This window comes from Haliotis asinina, chromosome 3 (assembly GCF_037392515.1).
Source record: "Haliotis asinina isolate JCU_RB_2024 chromosome 3, JCU_Hal_asi_v2, whole genome shotgun sequence".
NCBI classification, from domain to species: domain Eukaryota; kingdom Metazoa; phylum Mollusca; class Gastropoda; order Lepetellida; family Haliotidae; genus Haliotis; species Haliotis asinina.
Genome location: NC_090282.1, coordinates 52,937,168 through 52,954,058, shown reverse-complemented (window position 1 = coordinate 52,954,058; position 16,891 = coordinate 52,937,168). Strand labels below are relative to the sequence as shown.

Genomic DNA, 16,891 nt, shown 5'->3' with positions numbered 1-16,891 from the left:
TCAAAAATAGCATATTAACGATCACTGATATCAAGTTTTCATGTCACCAGTAATGATAATTCTGAAACATTGCCGATGAACACAGAATCGGTTGGGATGTTTTCGAAAATACACTTACACGAACACAGAAGTGCGCTTTCTGCCATATTGGATAGTGTTTACAAAATCACATTCAAGGAATGCCGATATTGAGATGCCTATTAAATCACATATATTTCATAGTCATCTGCGACAAATGCATCATTGAATTTCATAGTCACATATATTTCATAGTCATCTGCGACAAATGCATCATTGAATTTCCCACACATCTTAGAATCAAATTACAAATAGTCATTGTCACCAATACCAACTGTCTAGATAAAACGAAACGAAAGATACTGGGTTTGAAAACGAACGCTGTGCTCGACAGACTGCGCTTGTTTGAAATGTAAACAAGAAAAATTCTGATTTTACACTGCGTAGTATTTTCAGAATTTTCTAACATCCAGCCATGTAATCATTGCTTACAATGGCTCAATATGCTCAGAATATTCAAGGGAAGAGTATTGTAGCAAGAAATAGCAAATTAAAAATAGATACAATCCAATCATTTGATAATTTATAAGAGACTGTCAAACTTTTAGTGTAGCGTGACACCATGACTGACACAAAATCATGCAGAACGACAACGGTCCTTATCAGCATTTCTAGCATTTTCTGTCATTTACAATGTAAACGATAAAAACATATAACAATACACAGATAGTCAGAATAAGTCTGATTATTTACATCTCACATTTACGTACAAAAGATCCCTGAATCAAGGAAAGAGTCTTCACAAAATCCTGTGTACCCTTGTGAGCGAAGCTGCCATTTTGAAAGAAATCGGTCATCGGTAGTGATGTCACATGTCAACATTGTGACACATATTAGGCAATTTCTTTGAGGTGAAGGTTGGTTGAACAAGAGTAAACACAAGAAGAAACACATCATAGAAGAAAATTGATTTCTGACATTTATTGCGGGTCATTTTTATCCCCTCGGCATGTAATGCAGGCTTTGTTTCCGGAGCAGAACTCAAAGACCGTTCAATATTTTTCTACAAAACTTGGTTGGTTGAACAAAGGTTGAATTCTGACACAGAAGCTGAGATTGTTTACACATTGAGTGGAAATTAGGTAAATACTAATCAACAAACCAGTGTCGTCTTTTTCCGATGTCACAAAATGCACAAAACATGCCATGACATCAACTAAAATGTCACATTGTTTCAAGTTATTTCATTACATTTGAAGATGTATCTGTTACTCTGTTATTAATGATGCAAAATTAACCAAAATACATCTACACAAACAGGAGAATATGGGAATCTAAGGACTAAATTTTGTATCAGATAGGTCGCTATTACCTGCTTTTTGATGTAGTACATTTGCATCTTTTCTTACAAATTGTGAAACTGCCAAAAGGTGTCCTCTCACACTGGGGAAGTTTGTATTGGAATAGTTTGCTTCACAGTGAACAAAACATAGCGATAATATACTGTCCGTATCCACAGCAAATTCTCTCCATGTGATTTGAGTTACGTTGACCTGTAATGTAAAGCATAGTGGAGTTATGCCCCTTTATCTTTATACATGCATGACATATCTTTCAACGTTTGACATCATAGAAGAAAATTGATTTCTGACATGTAAACACAAGAAGAAACACATCATAGAAGAAAATTGATTTCTGACATTTATTGCGGGTCATTTTTATCCCCTTGGCATGTAATGCAGGCTTTGTTTCCGGAGCAGAACTTAAAGACAGTTCAATATATTTCTACAAAACTTGGTAGATATATCAGTCAGAACCTAAACTGGTGCCTTTTGCTATCTACAGGTTTCTGGGATTTATTGTTTTCTTGATTTCCATTTTTCAGACTTAGTCTCAAAAGTGAGATGTGTGATTCATTTCTGGAGCAGAACTCAAAAACTTCTTAATATCTATTAGTAAAGCTTGGTAGATATGTGTGGCAGACCCCAAAGTAGTACCTTTTGCTATTTACATGTTTTTGTGATTTATTATTTTCTCAGTTCCATGGACACGTTTCGGACTTAGTTTCAGAATGGAGGGATGGGCATCATTTCCGGAGCACAACTCGAAAACCATTTCATATCTTTTAACAGATCTTGGCAGATATATGAGACAGATTTTGAAATGGTGACTTTTTCTGATTACAGAAATATGGCATTTATATTTTTCATGAATTCCATGGAAACAATTCAAAGTTGGTCTAAAAAAACATCAAGTAACTGTCAGATGATTTGTCCTTTCAAATATGTGGGTGCCGAGGGGATATGTCATCTTCTGATGACTCTTGTTGATGTTGCCCATATGACGTTATGCATTAGCACATAAATCTATTTCATATACACTTATGCCATTCAGATATCAAGCTGTATTTTCTTTGCCCACACATTCCGTAAAGATGACTGAGTGCTTATATTGGTGCATGCCAAAAAAGTGAGAAATTTACTGTTGTTTAATGCACACAAAAGTTTTGGACGAACATTTAGCAGTGTCTATTTCTCAAACCCCTGAGTTAGTCGCAGTAATATTTATACCAACGGACAGGAAATTAAATATGCTACATTTTGTGTAATTTTATATCTGCACGCAGATCCAGGACCAGGCGAGGACATTTCTCGCTCAATATTCACTTTCCAAACCTTACACAAATGTGCGCCTTTAAAAAAAATCGGCATCCAGGGAATTTGATTACAAAGAGCAAACAACTATTGTCACCTCTGCTGCTGAATAAATATTCATGTACTCAGGCACTGTGTTCTCCAGTGAGTTGTATGAATATGAAGATGTACTTAATTATCACAAATATGTAACTTCCTCTGAAACAATTGTTAATAACATAACATTTTTTTATGTTCTGGAGTTTTCATGTTAAGTATAAATATAAAAAAGTGATGCAGAGAATTTCTGTTGACTTGCCCAAGATCATTTGCTTAGATTTTCCCATTCCAAGTCACTATACACAGTAATTTGAAGAGTTGGTGAGCTTGTAGGCATTTGCTGTCTTCCTCTTTAATGGTGAAATGTGTGGATGTCAACTGCTGTACCATTCCAAGTCACTATACACAGTAATTTGAAGAGTTGGTGAGCTTGTAGGCATTTGCTGTCTTCCTCTTTAATGGTGAAATGTGTGGATGTCAACTGCTGTACCATTCCAAGTCACTATACACAGTAATTTGAAGAGTTGGTGAGCTTGTAGGCATTTGCTGTCTTCCTCTTTAATGGTGAAATGTGTGGATGTCAACTGCTGTACTATGATTAACACAATATGTTCTTACTCATTCATTAGTATTCACTAAAACACATGTTCTTCATAAAAACAGAAGTTGGCATCAAGAGTGATCCCATTCAAAGATTTTATTACTCAACTTGATAATGTAATATGCTTATTTTATTTTATTTCCTTTCAGCTATTGAAAGTGGGATGAGATAAAACAACCTTTACCCCTCACAGCATATATGTGTGTAACCACTTGTAGCAGCCCAAGCTAAAGGTGCTACCCCAATGAGATGTCATCATGTAGTTTAACATGGAAACCCAAAAGAGTACACTGACCTCTAGCTAACTGGTCCAGTACTTTCACTATCAGGTACAACACAGGATCAAACTAAGTGCCATCTTTTTACATTCAGGGATTGAACCATGGACTCCCACGGACACTATATCCAAAGGAGGCAGTGAAACAGTTAATATGAATGTGTCGTACCAAATTATTGTAGCTGTGACATGCTAACAATGTTTGAATATTTACTATTGCAGTTTGCGCAGGGTTAAGATGGACCAGAGAAAACTGATGGAAAATGCAAGCACTTTAGTTGATATGGCAAAGGTAGGCATTTGTTGTGTGTGATCCATTACCCTTTCCTTTGCACTGATAAGTTAACTTGGACTAATGCACCCAGTACCATTGATTTCATGAGCTGCTTAATAATTTCGACAACCTATTTCAATTTAGTTTTTAACACAGGGAGTGGACCGAAGACAGGACAACTGAATATTTTAATACAGAATTTATATAACTCATTTCTGTCAGTACCAGTAATCATTCAAAGTGATTTGATGAACACAAATTTTTAAATACTAGATGATTGTTGTTAAATTGTTCAAACCATAATGACTTTGTTAGTTAATGCACCATTTACTGGTGATCTCATTACTTTAGAAGTGTACAAATACAAAACCTCTATTACATCTGCACCTAAAATCGTGTATTTTGCCTGTCATCACACTATGAAATGATTAGATTTCACTTTACATAGAAGTCTCAACTATGCATTACCAGTTAATGATAGTATCTCCATTAATGAACCTCTGTGCATGCTTTAGAGTTCTCTTTCCTGGGTGTGCTACTGTCAACATCAATGAACAAATCCTGAAATGTCATAGCAAGAATTGTAAGTTTTCAAATGTTGATAAAGTCTGGCATCTAACACTTCTTTTTCCATAAGAATGCCAAACTTTGAAACACTCATGGCTGCCTTAGTCAGTTCTTTGGAGGAGTTTTCTGCAAATCTTTCAAATCTCTGCTCTTCACTGACAAATTTGCTGGCTGTACTCCATTCATATGTACTCTGATGACTGACATGTAGTCGACATCAGTTGGTTCATTTTCCATGCCCTCTTAGCACTGGAGTACTCTAGGATAAAATTGTGAAGATGCAGGAAAGGCCTCTCACAGTCGAAAAGTATATGTCCCTCCAGTACACTTACATACTGACATAGCGCCTTGTTTCCCAGTTTGCCTGGAAGAGGAGATCATTGCTTCTGGCCTCAGTCACCCATATTGTTTGGACTAACTCATTAGCCTGGCTTTTTAACTGAACTTCAGCCTCCCGATAATGACCAATAGGGTGACTACTGGTGTAATTTGTATTGGAAGCACATCACATCCAACCTCCATGTGGTTCTAGAAGGATGGGTGTTTCACCTACAACTTATCATTGCCTCTGCGTAACTGGCCTGTCATTTATATTGAAAGTCCAAAGATAGCAGAAACCACCTTGGCACCACAGATAATACTGATAAAGCGTGTCATAAGAGGAGTGGAGGATTTTGCTTCTTTTCTCCCATCGTTAATCCAACAAAAACACAAATGATTTGTGCCTGATCACTGATGTGCTATTTTGATCATGGAATTTGAAATTCCCAAAGGTATCAGTATGCAAACTTTGCTTTCTGCTCATTGCTGGGAATTGGATGACAGCTCTGACTTCCAAGATGCTTAACTACATTATAATTATTTCAATTCATTCTGGGTCAAGGAAGTTTCTTTGATGGTCAATCAATATTAAGAATTTCTAGGATGGTATGTGATTGCTTATTTCCCTGAAAAACACAGCTTTGAAGAAGGGAACACACATTAGACAGGTTTTACTGAGTTTTCATGTTTAAATGAGTGAGGCTAGGTTGACACAGGTTTCAGTAATCAGTAATATTCCAGCAAAATATCAAAGCAGGGGACATAAGAAATGGACTTCAAAGATTGTACCCGTCTGGGGAATTGAATCCAGATCTTTGGCATGGAAGCCACTCTACAGTCCCTCATGTTTGTATGAAATAGTGATATGATAAACACCCAAAACCTCTCTGCTTCATACTATTTTTAATCTGTAAAATATAATAATATGTGTATTTATACTGCACTGAATTCAATGCATAATGTATTCTCAAAGAGGTATAATATCAAGAAGACACTACATATACAAATGATTCAAACAGTTTTCAGTGCATCAAAGATTGTAATGGCTGGAGGTTTTAATATAATATGTTTGCTTAAACATATATATAGTTTCGAAAGCTTTCAATAGAAGGAGAAAATCTCAGTGCATGTTGCAGTTGGTTTAGACATTTTTGGAACTCTTTGGTATTGGAGACCAAATGATTTTGAGTTTTCGACATGGAATTGTCAACAAGTGTTAATCTCCATATGTTTTAGCTCTGGATGGCTTGTGTTTTGTGACAAGCTTACAGAGGTACTCTGGTGCAGTATCATTGTAACACTGGTAGACTAGACTGAGGATTTTACATTCCACCCTGGTCTTAGCTGACTAAACAGGCGTTGAACAAGTGTTTTTGGGCATCCATAACATACACCATTACAATAACCTATCCTAAAAAGCTCTCTGGATCTAACTAGTGCATGTGTAAACTAATGGAAATGGAAATGGAAATGGAAATAACAGTTTTGTCAGTATGGTATTATAAAGAATGCATCCAAATGAACATGGAATGATAGTTAAATATTTCTATGGAAGCTCCTCTGACATGGGATTGACCTTTCAAGCATCTAACTGCACCACTTGTGTCTCATTTTAATTTAACTTTGACATGTTTTGATGTCACCAGTACATCTAATAGTACATGGCAGCTGCCCTGTTGTGTGTCATCTACATAAAAGTGGTGGTCAGCATAATGTTTATCAATGATGTCTCCTTAGGTTTGTGGTATAAGGAATAAGCGACACAGGCCCATGTATGGATCCTTAAGGTATACCAAGTTCTCTTGGATGTTTTACCTCTCACAGTGATTTCTGCCACCCACCTAGATAGGAATCACACTCAGACAAAGCAGCACCCCTTACTCAAAAGATTCCAATTGTGGCCTAGTGAAGGGTAGCCAACAGATCAGACTCAGGGAACATAAATAAACATCAAAGGTCATCAACTCATGGGCCCCGAGAGATCAGTGAAGAACCTATATTATATGGTGCACATTGTGTTCAAGAAAATGAGATACCTGCATTTGGGATGACCATTGCACTTACACATTTTATTGTTGGTTCGTCAGAACATGACCCAGATGTGTTAGCATGTCATCTTCCTGATTCAACTTTTATCTCATATGAGAGTGCTGTTTTTGTCACACATCTTGACAGTCAAATGATACTAGTACCTTGTCAAGCTTACAAGGGAAGGGCACCTTCACCTCAACTAACTCAAGATAACAGTTAATGACATGTTAATTCTGTTTGGTTGAACTTATCCATTGCAAGATAAATGCCCACCACATTCCAGGGAAGCCGAACATTATTGTGGATGAATTTCACTTTTAGAAAGGCTATACTGGACACAGATTACTCTTGGGAAAGGACATCAAAACTGTGAATTTTCTCTTTGGTGATTGTTGTGCATTCTGCAACATTTGTACAAACTACCAAGAAAACAGCATTCCTGGTTGCCATGACCTCAGTAGCTGGATTATGTGAACGTCATGCACTCTACTGTTTATGCTTAGGTGCCAGTTTATGATAAAGAACCAACCTATTACACTCGGAGGGCAAGGACACTGACAATACTCCATCCCTGCCTACACCAAAGGCTTGGCACCTCTGTCATGTGACAGACTTCCTATTTTCCTTAACATTACTGCTCAGGGAATCCAGAAACACTGTTCAATTCATAATAAACCAGCTTCATATGAGACATTACCAATAGCTATAAGAATGGGATAATTTCTAACTAAAATATCCATTAGTAACTGGCACAAGTATTTACCATTAATGTTGATGATAATATCACTTCATGTGAAGCTGTTGTCTACCTCACAAACTAAAAATAATACTTGATAAGAACAAGTCATCTCAGCATTGCTCATCTTCCATACTGCTCCTTGTTTTACTTCATGCTTACAACTACAACCAAGGAGGGTTGATGTTTTGTGTCATGATGTCTACCCTAAGAAGTGCAGGACAGACTATACTTTGGCTACAAATGATCTACTTTTGCAGTCACAGGAGTGATTTCAAATAGCCTATGGAAGTGACATCATCATGCTTGTAAAGGATGTCAAAGGTTTTACTGTCAGAATCCATAAGTTTAATCTCATTTGTTGAGTTGGATGTGAACTTGGCTCAAAACAGCCCTTTAAGTTGATTTCACAATTATGTTTACCTCCTATTGGTCAAGACTTCTGAAATACTTGTCAGGAATAATACAAGATAAAACGAAAAGACGGACTTCGGGTTTCACATTCTATAGATTTTCCAGGCTATGACAAGAAGCTAGAATCCACTTATCCCTCAAATGTATTCTGGCACTGATGTAATACAGCTTTTGTATACATATACCAGTAAATTGTAGAGCAATATTTAAATCTTTTTTGTTCCAAGAAAACTGTCTCTATTACATCAGGCATAATCGCACCCTACTATCCATTTATCTGCATTCAGGATACTGATGGCTGAAGAAGTGGACTTCTTATCAGCACATAAGAACAGGTTTAGGAAGGGAGAGATCATTAGCATTTTAATTAGCTTTCAATAATTGACAATGGACATTTCAGTTATGACAGCTGAATCACAGAATTTCTAGGTCTTTTGTAATGGAGGTAATAGTCTTTGAATTCTTAACAGTGCTGAGTATTGTTCTGTTTTCCTGCACTGCCCATTGCTAAAGATATTCTAAATTGGTGAATGGAAAGGACCCACGGTGGTGATAACAGCAGCACTTCATCAAAAACTGCAGACACTCAGTTATGAACTGTCTAAAAAATCGTGAAACTCCCTGTGTTCTCCATGAAATGTAGACATCTGTAGTAGCATTGTTTTACTGGAAGTATTACTTGCTTCAGAATGAGGTTGATCAAAAATGCACCAAGTCTGCATTTGACCATCGTCTTCCTTTCCTTTCCCATTATAGCACGTAGGGATGGCAGGTTTGGATTCAGGTCCTGGCGTCTATATCTCGATTCCACATGTTGAATATAAACAGGTTTGCTTTTCTACCACTTGAAACCTTTTGTAGTTATTTTGCACGAATCATATAGTGTTACATGTAGCATGGATATGATGACGCTTTTATTACTATCTTACAATAACACCTTTTGAAATTTGTTTCATAACTTTTTTATGTGATAGATTAAGTGGTATCCCTTGTATGCTAGATATTGTGATTTAATGCCTATCTATATGTAACATGGTTTATTATGAAATTAACAATAAACTGAATTCCATTACCTTATAAGGTTTCCCTTAAGATTTCCAGAACATCTGTACATTTGTGTCTGTCTATCAGGGCTGTCTCTTGAATTTGGTATTTATAGTTCAAAATGATACACCTGTGGTGTGTAATTAAATCAAGTCAATACTAAGGTTAGTGTAGCAACCTACTGATAATAAAAGGGAAAATGTTCAAGTGGAATAAGCTGTATTCCATACAGTTAATTCAACACAGTGATATCCATTCAGTGCCTGAAAAACCTGCCTAAATAACAGGTGACACTGACTGGAAAACGCATATGAAAGTCAAACTTACCTGACATGTTGATGTAACAATTTTCTTGGGAAAACTCACTTTTTTGTCTGTGTGAAACAAAACAGAATTTTAGAATAGTTACTATAAATGTTGGAAAATGTGTGCTACTTTGTTCATTTTCAAAGTAGAAAGCTCAATGCAAGAGCTGAAAAAGGCCAGCATTACCCTATGTGATTATGATGTAATTGGTGTCGGTCGACTTAGGCTGTCACATCTCCTGTCAGGTCACAAAGTGAAATTAATTGCATAAAAATGTTTGTAATAAGGACATATGATGCATGGAGATATAGACATAGACATGTGTTTTCATTCTTAACTTTATAAATACCAAATATGTGTATGAGTGTTGACATTCATATGACATTATTAACGGTAAGTGACTTTCATAAACTGATGTGTCCACCAACTCAAGTATGTGTGATATTAGGAAGATGCCTTGGCTTCAGAGATCATTTATAACTCAGAAATGTAATTCATCATAACCATCATGAGATTCTGTTGTTATTTACTTTTAGTTTTTAACTGAACCAGGGTAAATAGCTCGAAATGAAAAGCACAATTAACATGGTGCAGAAGTTTGCATCAGTCAAGGCCTCATGCATGAAGGAAACTTTGATAATTGGTCTTGAAATCTTGTATTTATGTTGATACAAAGAAAATTTGTCATTTTGTAAAATGTAAGAGCAATTTTGGGATTGATGACAGGAAGCTGAACATGAATTATACCAGATGCACCATAACTGACATGTAACATGGTTTTAAAAACACCCTGCAACATGGCAGAAAGTTTGATTTTGTTTTCATGTTTTCATATTTTGTGATTTCATATCTAAGTGATTCATAAAAAGATTTCAGAATTATTACTGGAGTTTTGATTAAGGAAGTAAGAGGCTCAGTAATGTGCTTTATTGAAACATTCTCCCAATAAGTATTTGAATGTGTCCATAAAGTCAAGATATATGAGGTATGTAGAATTTCTATTTCGGTTTTTCAACACAAGATAGAGTTATAAACAGAGGAATGTATTTCATTATTTATTATTTAGTAGCAACCTTAGAATACTGGCTCATGCAATGATTGCTGGATAGATCCTGTGAATGTATGTTTTGGACTTGCTGAAAGAAGATACTGTTTGAAAAACTCAGGTGAATGTTAGACAGTTTGGTTAAATGTATGCAGAAGTTAGATTTTCACACTTATGGTACAATGTATAAGGGGTTTTCTAACACTGCATCATCACAGTGAGGCACTGTGTGAAATGAAGTGTTAGCTGACAGGAGGGTTAAAACATCGCCTCATGAAATGGGTTCATTAAAGTTTAGTGAAATCATTTTTTATCAGTTGGCTCCACTGACACATTGCAAGGTCAAAACCAGGGTGTGTTACTTATAGAAGCAGTTCTGTGTAAATGTGAAGGTTGTGCAAAATATTATGGGTCAGAGGTAATTTTGGATTTCAACTTCTTCATTTTGTTAGCACAATGCTTCCAAGTTACCTATTACTCCTTCATAAGGGATATAAACAAAGTAGGCCAAGTACTGAGAGGCTAAGTTGTTGATAGAGGCCACATGGTGTATCAGTTTGGTACTGACAGAGAGCGGTCAAGGAAATTGTTTCTATGTTTGCTAGGAACACCAGGAGACCACAACAATGAATCCTATTTACTTCATAAATGGATGCCTTGGTCATGATTCCTGGTTGGATTGAGACCTGGTTGGATTGAGACTTGGTTGGATTGAGACTTGGTTGGATTGAGACTTCTTGTTTCTAGAGCTTCTTGAAGTTTTTGTTGATGTCAGTTGTTGTTGATGATGATTAACATTTTGGAGGGGTCAGATCAGATGGTGAATGGTGTGAAAGTTTCTCTGATACAAGTGTCACTTAAGTACCACTGGATTTGATACATATATCCTCTGGGTCACAGCTCTTGATGGGCCTTTTACTATTGGCTTGGACTGATCAGTGCTTACAAGGTGGATTTGCTGCTGAAGGTGGATAATGGGTCCTTCATATGGGAAGACGACTTGTATAGGTGATGGCACAGGTACAGTTGTGGGTTTGTTGTTTTGGATGGTTGCCATGAGGGATTTATCTCCTTGTCAAGGTTTGCAGGGTGACATAGCACTATGGTTCTGCAGGTAAGGGTGACAGTTATAGTTTATCTGAAATGGTAGATGATGGCAGGAGTAAAGTGACTCATGTGTTTCTTCAAAGATTGTATGTATATATGCATGTCCATACCCAGTCTGGATCATTCCACTGAAAAAGGAATAATGTCTGATTGACCAAATAAAGAAGTTATTATAAACAAAGGGACTCATCTAAATATATACCAATAGATATTTGGTTCGTGAACTTGTCTATTATGAAACTAGAATAACAGCAAATAACAATAACTAATTTAAATATGGAATTGTGCTGCCAGTTGAACTTGTCAATAACTTATTTGACTAAAGGCAAATGTTCAGTATTTAATAAATCCTTTAAGATTTGCCAGCACCTTAATGAGCCAAACAGGTCTTCCCTTTTTTTTCAACCATGTTTTATTGTCATTGATTTGTCTTGCATGTGCTTGTGATGTGTTTGTGTGGTGGGGCACTGTCTGATCTGTTTTGTAAACACCTGGTATCATCACTATTTCATTGTGGTTCATATCAACACATGACTAATGTTGACTCTTCTTTTAGCAGAGATGTCCTGTCATTATGGAAAGAGTTGTCCAACATTGTTGCTGGGAGATAATGTCCATCCATGTTTTATATTCACACCGTTCTAGGTCATCTGTATTTTGGTAACATAATGTTTTGAGTATAATGCACCATATATGGTACCCAAGCTTGATGGCTCTGATAAAAAGAAGAAAGTGATATGAAACAAGTATATGCTACAAATCAATGGAAAGACATGTATGATCTCTGCAAGCAGGTGAGCAGTTATTGGATACATTGTATCCTGTTGATGAGATAACATAGACATTACTGAAAGGACTTTTTGGACAAAAGGTGTTGAGACACATCATGAAAATTATTGAGTTTTTGGTGTGCTGGAGTGGCAGTGGTATGGACCAAAGTGTGAAGCACAGTCTTACTACTACCTTGTATTCAGGGCATGAGGTTTGATGTTTAGACCTGGAAATGACCTGCCCTGAGTTCATCTGATTTTGAAAAATCTGATTCTTGCAATGAATGTTTTTTGACTTGTGACAATGAGTGCAGGTCAGGTTCCCTTGTGACAAAGAGTGCAGGTCAGGTTCCCTTGTGACAGTGAGTGCAGGTCAGGTTCCCTTGTGACAATGAGTAGAAATCAGTAATGATTTTAAATTATCAATATTTTTACTATGAGTGGAAATATATGGAACATCCTTATGAAAATCTTTGTACAAAGGACAATGATATATAATATGACATTCATCTTCAGTAACTTTACAAAGAAAACTCTAAAATCATCTTGATAACCGCTTAAACCTTTTCTAATACACTGTATTAGAATCGATTAAAACAGCATCTAAATAAGAGAAGTGCTTTTCTATATTTAATGTCTTTAACATTGTATATGTACAATTCTGGGGAAAGTGAATGTTTTATTAAGGAATAAAATTGTAATGATGCATTATCAGATAGCTCCGAATGCCTGGCGCAGTCAATCACTTTTTCTTTAAAAGCATTGAAAAACATATCAATATCCCCTACCCCTTGTTGAATCCATACATGGCCAAACCCGTAAGTAAATAATAGTTGCATTATAGACTACCGGGCAAAAGAACGTTATCACTTTTTAAATTAGAAAAACACAAAGACAGGTTTGATCCCACATAGAAAATATTTGCCCAAATGCAAATTTCCCAAGAACAACACAGCTTCCCAAACACAGCTTTCCAAATCATGCATTTTGCAAAACATGAAAAACATGTCTTCGGGACAATGCTCGAAATGCATGTGCATGATTGTAGCATAAATACTGACGTTGGACAGAGCAAGCATGCAGTTAGCAAAATTCCATCAACAATATGCCAAGACTTACACAGGCGCAATGGGACAGAGCAATTGGTATGGCGAATATGGTGGCTACTCAACGTCACCTGGCAAGAACCTTCAACTGCAGCCAGGCCACCATCAGCAAGTTGTTAAACCGCTACTGGCAGACAGGACAGACTCAAGACCGACCAAGATCAGGAAGCCCGAGAGTGACAACACCAGCTGAAGACCGCTACATCCGACAGATTCAGCTCTGGAACAGATTCATGACGGCAACGTCAGCGGCGGCGACGTCACTAGAGCATGCCATCAGCAGGCGAACTGTCCTTCGGCGACTTCATGTGGCCGGAATACGAGCCTACTGACCCTTCCGTGGAATGGCCTTGACCCGTCAACACCATGAATGCAGACTGCGATGGGCACGAACTGTGCATCGGTGGCAGCGACGCGACTGGGAAAGGGAGCTCTTTACAGATGAAAGACGTTTCTGTATCTTCAGGAACAATGGCAGGGTTAGAGTTTTTTGACAAAGGGGTGATGGACTGGCACTGAACTGCTTCAGAGAGGTTCAACCATTTGGAGGTGGTGGTGTCATGGTACGGGGTGGCATTTGTGGCCAGGTGACAACACCATTGGTTATCATCCGTGGAAATTTGACTGGTCAGCATGAAGTGTTGAGACCTGTTGTGGTGCCCTCTATTCAACAGCAGCCAAGAGGATTACTTTTGCAGCATGACAACGCAAGGCCTCACACCGCCAGGATTGTTTGAGAGTACCTCAACAATGTTAACGTTAACGTATTGCCTTGGCCAGCGTGTTCCCCAGATATGAATCCCATTGAACATCTGTGGGATCACCTTGATTGTCAGTTGAGACAGCATGTTCCACCTCCACTGAACCAACAGGAACTCGTACAAACTCTGTTGAACCTATGGAACAGGATTCCTGTTGATGTTATCTGCCGTCTGACGACGTCAGTGAGGAGGCGTGTGTTGGCGTGTATTGATGCCCAAGGAAGGATGAAGTGTCTCCTGACGTCTGTGCCACAAAATGACTCTTTATGACTTTTTTGAAAGAACTGTGATTTGTGTAATTTTTAACTTGGACCCCTTGACTCTTTCTTCGTGTATTGCAGAAGATCGCAAAATGACATGACAATGAATTTTCATTCGAATTATCAGAAAATGATGGTAATCAGTAAAATGGTAGTAAATCACTTTTCATATCGTGATAATGATCCCCCGTTTCTGAAGACAATCACTTCTGTTTTGTCAATTTTGATCTCCATGCTTAATTTCAAACAATAATTATGGAGGAAATCTAGTTGTTTTTGCAACTTCAGAGGGGTATCAGCAACTGACACTAGATCATCTGCAAATAGTATTGATAACACATTATACATTTCCTCTGATATAAATACACCATTGTCAAAAGCTTGACTCATAGATTCCAAGAACTCCATGATGAATATCGAAAACATGGGACTAAGAGCGCAACCTTGTCTAACTCATGTAGAGCAATCAAAATAATCAGATAATTTATTACCATCAATTACGACTACAGACTTCACCTTGCACATATCTTTGAGAATATTAAATATATTTCCAGTACAATGTACAATGTATACCATTGTTTGAAAGGAGAAATAAAAGCTTTCGTCCATTAACCATATTGAAAGCCTTTTTGAAAACAACGTATGCACAGTAAAATCTCCCTTACTTTCTTGTATACTTTTGGATAATAGATTGAAGGATAAAAATGTTCTCTATTGTCGAATGGAATTTTCTGAAACCACCCTTATACTCTCCGATAAGGCAATTACTTTCAATGTAATCATCTATTTGCCTATTACTTATATTTGTAAACAACTTGCTCATAGTATTAAGCAAGGAAATACCTCTATAGTTGTTAGGTTAGTTAGGATTTCCATTCTTATAAATAGGTATTATTATTGCGCACTCCAAGCTTCAGGGAACTCCCCTTTATCTAGAATGTGATTAAAGAGAAGAGGAAGATGTGGGGAAATATATTCCTTAATAATCTTGAAAAATTCTGATGGTATTCCATCATTACCCGGCGATTTATTGGGTTTCGATCTATCTATTGCGGCCTCCACTTCACATATAAGTTATAACATCTGATAGATTATTGTCACCACATTTGCTACATTTGTGACAATAATAATAATAATGAGGGTACATATACTGCGCAAAACTCCATGCCACTAAGAGGCATGCTCAAAGTGTGCACAAACAGTTAAAAATAACGACACATTAAAAATCACATGAGGAGAGAGTTGTAAATATGAGCTTGGAGAAAGTTACGGTTTGAATCGTCTGAAAAGGTGTGTTTTGAGGTTACGCTTGAATGCTTGAAGAGATGGAGCTGTACCTAGTTTAAGTGGAAGTGAGTTCCATAGTGCAGTTGCAACAGAAGCAAAAGAGCGAGCACCAAATGTCTTGAGGTTGAATGGTGGAGGATCCAGCAGGTGTTTGTTACTGGATCTGAGGACACAAGCAGGAGTGTATGGTGTGAGAAGATCACATAGGTAAGAGTTTGCCGTGGAGTTAACGCACTGGTAAGCAAAAGTAAGTATCTTGAAATCAATTCTTTCATGGCTCCATAATCCATGGAATCCAGAATAAAATGTATGTCACAGTAGGGCTTAGAGCGGGTAGCAAGACAGGCAGCTTTATTTTGGAGAGATTGCAGGTGCTTCATCTGGGTTTTAGAGGCACGTGTGAGCAGACTGTTGCAATAGTCCAATCTTGATAGAATGAGGGAGCAAACAAGCAGAGCAGTGGTGTCTTGGGTGAGTTGGTGGCGAATACTGGATATATTATGGAGATGATAGTGAATAGTTTTGCACAGCTGATTTATTTGAATTTCCATGGAGAGACTGTTGTCCAAGTAGACTCCCAAATTTCTCACAGCAGTGGAGAAAGGGATGGAAATGTCCCCAATCTGAAGATGATCAAAGCGACACTTTTTCAACCTGGCTGGTCGACCGAACAGTATAGTCTCTGTTTTACTGTCATTCATTTTCAGCATATTTGCTGTCATCCAAGACTTAACATCACTGAGGCACAACTCCATGTTATGTATGGCGGAGGCGTGATTATTCTCTGACAAATCCATTTTGTCAACCAGTTGTGAATCGTCAGCATAAAAGTGGCTAATGACGTGTTGCTCTGCAATAAGGTGACCCAAGGATTTGGTATACATCGTGAAGAGGAGTGGCCCCAACACTGAACCCTGGGGTACGCCACATTTGAGCACTTAGGGAGATGATAGGAAAACACCAATTTGCACATACTGAGACCTGTCAGACAGGTAGGATAGGCACCATTTTAGAACAGTTCCTGAGATACCAAACTCAGTATGTAGTCGATCCATCAACCTGTCATGGTCAGTCGTATCAAAAGCACACGAAAGGTCCAGCATAACAAGCAAGGCAATATTGTCATAGTGAGTGAGTGAGTTAATATTTATCGTCACAAAGGCAATATTGAAGCCATATAGTGACGAGAACATACGTGACATTAAAAACCAAATATATGTGCATATTATGAAGAACCTTTCGATGAAGGACAGTAAAACCACTAGATTATCAC

The 16,891-nt window shown here is 37.5% G+C and overlaps 1 protein-coding gene across 1 annotated transcript in view; it reads left to right on the top strand.

Annotated features, from left to right (window-relative positions):
* LOC137278157 (small conductance calcium-activated potassium channel protein 2-like) overlaps positions 1-16,891 on the top strand; it is a 243,980-nt gene that overhangs the window by 142,289 nt on the left and 84,800 nt on the right. The window contains exon 7 of the mRNA XM_067810330.1: positions 3,812-3,881. Within this exon, the coding sequence (XP_067666431.1) occupies positions 3,812-3,881 (70 nt within the window). The remainder of the gene's footprint in view (positions 1-3,811; positions 3,882-16,891) is intronic.